This window comes from Halichoeres trimaculatus, unplaced genomic scaffold (assembly GCF_033239565.1).
Source record: "Halichoeres trimaculatus isolate MK-OKI-2021-1 unplaced genomic scaffold, fHalTri1.1 fHalTri1_scaffold_16, whole genome shotgun sequence".
Classification (NCBI taxonomy): domain Eukaryota; kingdom Metazoa; phylum Chordata; class Actinopteri; order Labriformes; family Labridae; genus Halichoeres; species Halichoeres trimaculatus.
Window position 1 is genome coordinate 26,510,003 of NW_027437194.1, and position 9,826 is coordinate 26,519,828.

Consider the following 9,826-nt stretch of genomic DNA (forward strand, 5'->3'; position numbering starts at 1 on the left):
AAGTTTATTTTTAATCAAAAAACACATGAATTGTATTCAAACATGACTTTTTCATATAAAAATTACAGAAAAATTCAGAAAATTTACAAGCTGTGGTTTGTTTTGTCAGGCTTTCTCACATTAAGGGGTTAGCATAAAGGCTGTACCTTCTGTAGAGTTAAAAATGTGGAAGCAGCAGGAGATTTTTGTGCATCCTTAAAAAGATTTAACCTTCCAGCTCAGTAACATGCTTGTTCGCTGCATATTTTCATTTAAAACAGAGTTAATTTAGCTTACAGGGTACTTCAGCTATTGTCAGTGTCTTTATACTTGTTGTTGGTCACATCATCCAACCAGAAAAATCCTCAGGCTGAATTAAACTGGAAATATCATCATGCTCAGCAAAGCAGTGCACTTCTGTTACCAAACAGTTTTCATGTTGCAGCATTAACAGAAACTATCCTCCACAGAAATTCAGATTCATGACCAAAAGCTTAGAAAACAAACAGAAATACTGGCTTTACATTTGGAAATAATCTGAAATGCTTCAGAAGCAACGAAGATTAAAATCCTTTGATTTCTGCACCAGGGCGTCTCAGTAACAGTCCAGTAGAGACAACACACACATACACACACACAGAGGTGTGAGTGTGTGAATCTGCACCTGTAGTTCATTTATCTGAGTATGTTTTGGTCCCAGTGGCCTTTTTAAAGCTCCCCGTGACCGACTTCATCTTTCAAGGGATCGTTCTGGCTGCCATCTGCCTGCGGTGCTTTCATGTTGGCGAACTCGACTTCTCTCGTCAGCTGTTCAAGGGGAGGGAGGCCGAATGCCAGGTTTCTCATGGCGATGGCCGTCATCAGGAATCTAGAGAGTGGTGATGAAACATAAAAATTAGCTCCTAGTTCTTTCAGAGTGAAAACCTGTTGTTGCTACAGTCTACACTCACCCTCTCCGTATGGTGTAGTATTTCTTCGTTGCAAAGCGATCCAGTCGCTCCAGAACGCCGGCCTCCCTGCGCTTCTTCACCTCTTTCATCCGGCGCTGCCTCTTCAGGAACAGCTGCACTATCGGGTCCGTGGCGTTGACCTCCGCTCCGTCGTCGTTGGCTGCAGCAATGAGAGGCTGCAGCTCAGGAGGAAGGGGTTCAGTTTCTGTTGAAAAAACTCATTTAGATTAAAACCACTGGTTTACACGAGGAGCTAACTTTACTGCACATTTCCTACAATGTTGGGCCACTTTTTCCTAACAACATTACCTCGGCCTGAGACAATAGTCAATAAATCAATTAATCGTTCAATAAATGAAATAAGTTTAATAATTTTGCCGGCCTCAATATATCACCATGAACACGTGTGTTTGTTTTTGTAGTTTGGGATGAAGCTGATGAGGATGATGAAGCCTCATGGATAAGAGGAGAAGCATCTTCACAGACTCTGAACAGTCCAGTTTCCTCAGTTTTGAGCGTTAAGATTAACTCTGACCTGGATCATAAGAATTCACACGGACACAGAGAGTGAAGTTTGCTATGTCACAAAAGAAATTCTGCATTTTAACTCAGTTTTTTTATTCAAGTGCAATTTTGGACTGAGCTTTTATTTTTATCCTTTGTTGTTTGGATATTTGAAAGTTATTGATATTCTAAGTACAATAATAAAAAACATACTCTTGACAAATAAAGTTCATTGCATTTGAAAGGGTGTAATGCGTTACTATGATTTATATTTTTCTATATTTGTGGTTAATTTGGTCTAAAAATAGTATTTTCAGCAATATCGTTTATCGTTAATAATTGTCAAATAAAACTACAAGTTTAATAAGAGGTTAAAATGGCTTAGAAAAAATAGCCTTTAAAACTAGCTTAATTTAAGAAGGAATAGAAAATAAATAAATGAGTGAGTAGGTTATTTTTGTGATTTTATTTCGGTAAGTTTCGATCAAATAAAGATAGCCACGTGCAGTTCTGAAGATAAATAAACAAATAAATGAGAACTTGAAATATTGATAATTACCTCGTGCTGCTAACTAGGGGAGACAACGAATATTTTAAACGATAAACCGATAAACCATCATCTTTCACCACTTAAAAGCGCACATTTCCTCCGGGAGTTTGGTACATGTTGTCCTGACGATGCTAGCATGGGCGCGCGCAGGGCCTGCGCTCTGCACGTGCGCCTGCGTCCCTTTGTTCTCGTTGTTTGTCTACGTAACGCAATAAAGATACGTGATTTAAACTAACATTATGTAAAAAAGAGACATAAATGAATAAAAATTTGATTGTTTTGAAATTATTCCTTTAGTTAAGGCAAAGCAAAACCTGGTTTAGTTTGTAACTCAGGATTTCTAAAAAATAAAAGAAATAGTTTCACTTATTTGTAATCAAAACCCAAGTTTAGGCTATTATTAAACTTAACTTGTTTTAAAATATATTACTTTGCTAGGAATGTTGACTTTTATTTTTAAAAAATGCTTAAACTTCATGCTTTTTTGATGATTTAAATGATTTCTTAACATTCTATTTGGCCTGCTTACTTTAAAGGTTTTTACCTTGAAAAAGAATAAAAATGGCAAATCCAAGACGAATCTGTCTTGTCATTCTTCAAGAGTAAAATCCAGTCTACTTTGGGCAGTTTACACTTCCTTTCAGTTGGGATCACTGCACAGCCGAAAGGAACTTGACAATAATTGTGGGACAATATATCGTCCAGCAAAATTCGTTATCAGCCCAGGCCTAACATTACTCTTCATCTTCAGTCTTTTACCTGTGCCGTTACGAACGCGTTCCTGGATCTCATGCAGTTTGGTGAAGTTCTCCAGCAGCGCTGCTTCTGTCGTGTTGACGTAGATGTACATGTAGCAAGAAGCCTCTTCAGACACTGTGTACACCTTATGGTACGCTCCTGCCGGTACCTGCAAACATAAACACACACACATTAAAGAAAGTGTGTATCTGTGCTCCTGCTGGGACGTCAAATGTTTGGGGGTGATGATGGCGTGCTGTTTGTACCTGTAGCTGCTCACCAGGCTGCAGGGTGTAGTTCTTCTTCTCCTCCACGACCTCAATGTTCACTTTCCCCTGCAGTACCTGGATGCTGGTGTTGCCCAGATCTTCGCTTACGAAGTTTTCTAGATGGAGACCTTAAAGGAAGCAGAAAGCAGAGAAAAATCAAGGTAAATATCACGTCAAAGCACAATTACTTTCTTTATTCTTTCATAGAGAAAAAGAGATTTAAAACCTGGGAAATCAGCGATAAAAACGATCTCTGTCTGATTGTCCAAACTGCCCTCGATCTCCTGGAACTTCGTCCTCCAGGGCGAGAGGTCCACCAGCAGAGGCATCAGCCACAGGTTTGGCCGGAAAGGAGACCAATCAGCCCTCACGACATCCACACGAGGGTCAAATATCCTGAGAAGAAGTTGAAAGCAAAGGTTTAAGCACATGTGACACTGAATCAGGAGTAGGAACATGCATATTTTCTCCTTCACACCTCTGCTGGAAACGCTCGTTGATGGACACCCAGATGTCAAAGTAGATCTCCGGCTCAGTGATGTTGTATCGAGGCAGCAGCTGGCTGAGGCACGTGGCGTACTGCTTCAGCATGTCACCGTGATCTTTCCAGCGACGGCTCTGAGTGAACACCTTCAGCACACAAACACTTTAATTACAGTTTCATATTATTGTGCCTGTATTTGCTGTTAACCAAAGTGAATAAACAGAGTTAACGTGACGCTCACGTGCTCTGTGCCTGACCGTGTTTTTGTTCTCACAACTCACCCCTGGGTTCAGATATCCAATTTCTCCTGTTTTTCCATCCTTGTAGGTGATCTTCACGTGCTGATGGGAGCGGGAGTGAACCATCATGTCCCAGGAGTAGCCGTACAAGCCATTGGTCCAGTTGTTGTAACCCTAAAAGTCACATTGAAGAAGACTGTTACTCTGTCTTTTTACATTTTGTATGAGTCGTGACCTTGAATCATGAAAAAACGAAAAGGGGGGAAGTTTAAAGGGTTCAGTAACAGGTTACGTGATGAGAATGTGTGTGTGTTTGGAGTTCCCTCTATGCTTACAACACCGGTTTGATCTGTGTTTGCTGTGACCCATTGACTGTTGACTCTGATTGAGCAACAAGTCTGCTGACGTGAGGAGGATTTGTAAGGCTTCTGCTGACATCAAAGTTAAATCTTACTTAATGCGTTTTCCTGTGCAGACAAAGAAAATCACAGAGTGTGTAATTACCTGTGTAATAAAGTGGGAGTAGGGCATGAAGAACTGCTCCATGATGTAAACAATAGTAAAAATAGCTCCCAGCTTGTGCTTCAGTCTCAGTTTGGAGGCTTTGGCGGCAGGTGGGGTCTCCTGGCGTTGAGTGGTTGTGCTCTGGGGTTCGGGGTAAACACAGGAAGTGCTTGGCTGGATGTCTGATGTGGTGAATGGCAGGATTGCCCTGAGGAATTCTGGGAAGCGGGCGAAAAATCTCCTCGGCCAGTCGGTGTAGCAGAAGAGGGGACTTGTAGCAAGCATAGTGTATGAAAACATCCCTGAGGAAGAAACGCATTACTGATAAGATAATGGTCTAACAGCTTTGAGTGGGACAGGAGGAAGTTTTACAGACACGTAATGAGACAGCTTTGAAAACTTGTAGTTCTGACTGACCCCTGGTGGACATTAGAGAAACTACATTTCAAATTCTGTTAATGACTTTGTGAAGCGAAGACGACTTTCATGACATTTGTTTTATGTGCGTCAGACCATTCAGAGAATCTAAGACAGTGGTCTTATTAGAGCCCAAAATGCAACAATGACCCGAAATGTAATAAAACCCCAAATAAAATACATTTTTGTCAGTTATTACATTTTTTTAAATTACATTTCAGGCTCAGAACTTTTGTTACATTATCGAACAGCTATTACATTTCAGGCTTTATTACATTTTTTGATTATATTTTGAGGCATTGTTACATTTTGGGTTGTTGTGTTTCAGGCTCTAACAGGGCTGGTCAAAGGTCCTCTAAGAAGCAAATGTTGGTCATTGGTTTCCATCAGTTAGTCACATTTCACATTTCCCAGAACCACTCGGGTGGTCATTCCTGTTTGTGGCCGTTAGACTTCATAACTCCTCCTTTCAAAAATCACACACCTGGATCAATGACCTGGAACATTCTTTAACTTGGACTACCAATACAGAGTGCAATAACGTATGTGCAATATCTGTGTAACACCGTTCATCTTTTCACATTCATAGTGCAAGCTTATCTTGTTTAGTAGATATTGTTTGTTTCAAATCCTTCTTTATTTTTATCTCTATTCTATTTTATTTCTGACTGCTGTACTAGGGTGAAGGGCAAAGGTACCAAATTACCCCACTGGGTTAATAAAGTGTTTTAATTGGCCATGATTTAATTTGGCCAAACAGGGACTTTCATGCTTTGTGTTAGACTCTATATCTAGTGAACTGTTGGCATAGCTGTCAAGTGTCTCATTTTGGCCAGGAAGGTACCATATTTTACTCCTCTTTCCCACCGCCCTCCTGTATCAGTGTTCTCCTTTGAATCATCTGTATTATAATACTACTGCTACTACTACTAGTAATAATAATCATAATAATAACAATAATAGAGATATACCAATATGATTTTTTGGGGCAGATACTGATACTGATTATAAGTGGGCAAGGAAAGGCCGATAAACAATATTTTAAGGCAATATTAATTTGCAGTCAAAGTTAAAATATTGGTGCAAAAAAATTTGTACAATACAAACTCCAACACTCAACTGCATTCAAATGCCTTCAAGCATATGTTAATTAAACAGCTTTTAGGCTCAGCAGCGTGTTTTATAAAGTTAAATGAAAACTTGAAAAATAAACAGCTAAAGTTTGACAGTGAATAAAGTTTTCCAAAATTTCTATGTAACTGCAATAAACCTGGACAGAATTGACTTTGTGCTGCCTTTTACAGACATGTAATGCAGTTGAATTAATTTTCTGTTTGGTTTTACATGACTGATTTCAAATGACCATCTTATGCTTTCATAGTGTAGACAGGGAGAAATTCCGTGCAGAGAAGCATCAGAGTCAAACAACACAGTTTTGAATTGGTTTCATGTCAGCTGTTGGATCGTCCTGGCGAATGGGTCTATCCCTATATAATAATAATAATAATAATAATAATAATAATAATAATAATAATAATAATAATAATAATAATAATAATAATAATAATAATAACAACAAAAACATCAACAACAACAACAATAAGAAGAAGAAAAAGAAGAAGAAGAGGAAGAAATAAAACAATCTTCTGCCCCTCTAAACTGAACTCTGTCACTTGCCTCCTGCAGCAGCCTGAGCGGCAGTTGTCATGCAGTTAGTGCCGACAGCAGGAACAAACCACGGCTGTCTAGTGTCCCATTTTTGGAAACTCCCATATTTTATCCCTTTGTACCTAGGTGGGATGGCTCACAACGAGTGTCGGAAAATTTCCCTTACTTTCAAATCCAAAACCTGACAGGTATGGCTGTTGGTGCTGCAGGGAAGCTGATAAGAGGGCACCAGAGCGAGCACAGACCACACAACTCTTGGAATTTCTTAGCAAAACAGTTGTGCATCATGAACTTCAAAATGAACAATTGAAACTGACAGAGAAGCAAAAGGTCTGATCTCTTAAGAAATACAGTGATGCTTGTACAGATCATTGATTGAAGCTGTGTCAGAAACTTAAATCACCTCACATGGAAGCAACATGACAGACTCACCGATACTGAAGAGCTGAGAGTTCATGCAGTGGAAGTAGGTCACAAAGAAGAAGCCATAGGGCCGTGTGACATCAAAAAACAGCAGGTATCCTGCGGTCAGATCCAGGACAAGACCCCCTCCATGCACAACCAGAAGATTTATCACCTCCACAGGAAGCAGGAGTCTAAAAAAGTCATGAGTCACAGAGCGGGATCAGAGTCAGAGTTATACAACAAATGAACGTCTTTGGACTGAGATGAACAGCACCTACTTAAAAGGATCAAACAGCCAGTGATGTGCCAGGTACGACATGGAGTATCCCTCCACCCAATCGGCATCCAGCTTTTTGATTCCCGCGATGAAGTAAACAATAAATATCTGTGGAAAGAGAAATGCATTATAAGATCACATGTTAAGATAAAAGATATACAGTTTGAGTGTGAAAAAGCTACAAACCTGTGTCCTTAGAATGGTGTAATTCCACAGAGGCACGTGAGCGTTTCTGATAGAAGGCCTCCGCAATCCATCAATTGACCTGCGAAACAGACATGAAAAAAATGTCTCCCTCTGTAAGTCCAACGCGTGCAATGCATGAGTAAAAACATGATGTTTAAAACCAATCTCACCAGAATCTGTTCCCCTCCATGAGCGTGAGCTGGAATCCAATGAGGCCGTAGAGGTAGGAGTGATTGTTCCAGGCCGTTTTGTCCAGAAAGAAAATGTACCAATATGTGGAGATGAACATGAGGCAGGAGAGACGATAGAAACAGCCAAGCATGATGCCCACAGCACCTGGAGAGTGAAACACAAGCACGCAATACACGACGTGAGTAAATAACACTAACAGTTTCAAATAATATTCTCAAAGTCTATTGAGATGTCTATTTTGACACTTAAAAAGCTGTCAACCCCCGAGTTTCCTAGTCTTTCCATTGTCCTATCCTCTACAAATACAGGTGTAAAATCCCCCAAATAAAGCTTTAACAAGAAATCACTTCACTATCCCACTGTGAATTTAATTCAGGTTGGAAATTAGCCTGAAACAAAGTCTAATGTGCCTCAGGATGAGAGCAATCCCATTTCCTTCTTACAATATCTGAGATTAAACTGACACATTTGAATTCCTGTCCTGAAACATTGGGTGCGTTATGAGACGGAAATAAATGACATTAGAGATTTTGATGTAAATTTCTTGTAAAACATCTGCTAAAATACACAAGAAAATATCTCTAGTGTGAAAGAATTGTGATTCTCTAAGATAAACAGGTGTAACTAGGTGTTGAAACAAAGGAGGAGAATTGATTTGTACCCACACTGGTGCAGCTTCAAGTATGAATGCCTATTGATTTTTCTATCAGTATCTATTTACTTGTTTTTCTGCATGGTGTCAACAGTCTCCTTTAACTACACAGATAACTTTTTTGCATCATTTGTTCAAATATTAGTGAGACACAAAGAAAAACCAGCACTAGTTAGTCAGCTTGGGGGAAACAAGGGGGAAATTACAGGTCTGGTGTTCATGCTTTGATCTTTTCCTTGGACACCCCCCTCCCACTGAGAGTGCATCCTGTAAAGGGATTGCTTGGACTCGTAAAAAGGGTGCTCTCAGCTTTCCTACCCTCTGTGAATTCTGGTGTGTCTGTATTAATCCTTGACTCTTTAAGAAATCAGCTCACAGCTTTATAAACAGTAGTGTGACCCACCTAAGAACATCACCACATACACCAGATACATCCAATCCAGAGGCAGCGGCTGCAGGAAATTGAAGAGAGGGAAGCGGCACACAGGGGCTCCATCCAGGAACCTGTAGTCCAGATGACTGAGGCCCCGCTCTTGTGTGACATCAATAGCCATCAGCAAACCTACATAAAAGACACATTATGATGTTGTGGTCGGCACAGGAGTTATTTAATAGCTTATAGGTGCAAACTTTGGTTACTATGCAAACACAACTTACCAAACAGGCAGCGGAAAATGCCCAGGGATGCAGGGTCAGTGGGTCGGTTCAAGAGGGTCACCAGTCTCTCCCAGGACGTCAGGTCCTCCTTTCTGAACCCAAAGATCTTCTCAAATCCACTTTTGCCCGGTGCCTCATCTTTGTTGGGAGCTGCAGCTCTTGTTGCAGTTTGCTCTTTGTGTTCTTCTCCATCACTTCCTACAAGAGCTCCTGCAGATTTAGAATCAAAGATGTGACAGAATATTGTTTTACTTTTTATTGCTTGCATTATATTTGTGTTAGCCCAAAGACGACGTCATCTTATGTGTGCTTTATTTGGAATCACTAAAAACTAACTTTATGATTCATACAACGTGAGTTTTCATTTATGCACCGAATAGTTTAGATAGCAGCTTATATTTAGGTTAAATCGTGGCCTAACTAGTCATTACACTGACTAAACAACAACACACCGCCTCACCACCCGACACCGCCAGCAACAAGCTCACCTGCAGTCGCGTCTCTTGCCTCCATGGTGAATTGTACTCAGATTTGAACCGAGCAGTACAATCCCCTCTCTGCTCACCCTACCCAGGTGGAGGTGTCCTGCTAGGTCACGTCGCTGAAGCAGACACAGTTACGTGTCACAGTCCCACGCACACAGGCTGTGCAGGCAGGGAGAGTGGGAGGATGTTTTGGGAGGGATTGGAATGTTGTGAAACAGGTACTCATCACTGATTGGCTGATTCGGTCAATGGATACGCCCTTTAAGGGAAACACCTGTACGTCATATCCTGTCCGGGATCTTTTTTTTTTTCGGGAAAGAAGATAAATATGTTTACGCAACGCGACTTTTCCACAAAAACTAAGATTTTTTTTGCAATTACATGTAAAGTAAAGTTCAAAGCTGCATTCAAAGTAATCTAAAATGATAAAATGATAACAATATATATCTTTATATATATATATATATATATATATATATATATATATATATATATATATATATATATATATATATATATATATATATATATATATGTACAGAGTTTAAAAAAATCTTTTTTGTCCGAAAACAATTATACACTTTTATACATTAATCAAGGGATTATTAAAAAAAATAAAATAAAATAAAAAAAAAATAATAATAAAAAAATAATAATAATAATAATAATA

General features: G+C 39.6%; 1 protein-coding gene across 1 annotated transcript; it reads right to left on the reverse strand.

The window, feature by feature from the left end:
* Positions 1-57: 57 nt before the first annotated feature.
* Positions 58-9,372, reverse strand: ggcx (gamma-glutamyl carboxylase). Its single transcript, XM_074690337.1, has 15 exons — positions 9,160-9,372; positions 8,672-8,881; positions 8,418-8,576; positions 7,341-7,506; positions 7,171-7,249; positions 6,986-7,092; positions 6,735-6,898; positions 4,218-4,519; positions 3,756-3,887; positions 3,469-3,620; positions 3,217-3,386; positions 2,988-3,118; positions 2,743-2,890; positions 930-1,134; positions 58-847 (listed from the first exon to the last, which is right to left on the reverse strand). The coding sequence occupies exons 1-15, from the start codon at positions 9,182-9,184 to the stop codon at positions 688-690; spliced, it is 2,310 nt and encodes a 769-aa protein (XP_074546438.1). The 5' UTR covers positions 9,185-9,372; the 3' UTR covers positions 58-687.
* Between the last annotated feature and the right edge of the window lie 454 nt (positions 9,373-9,826).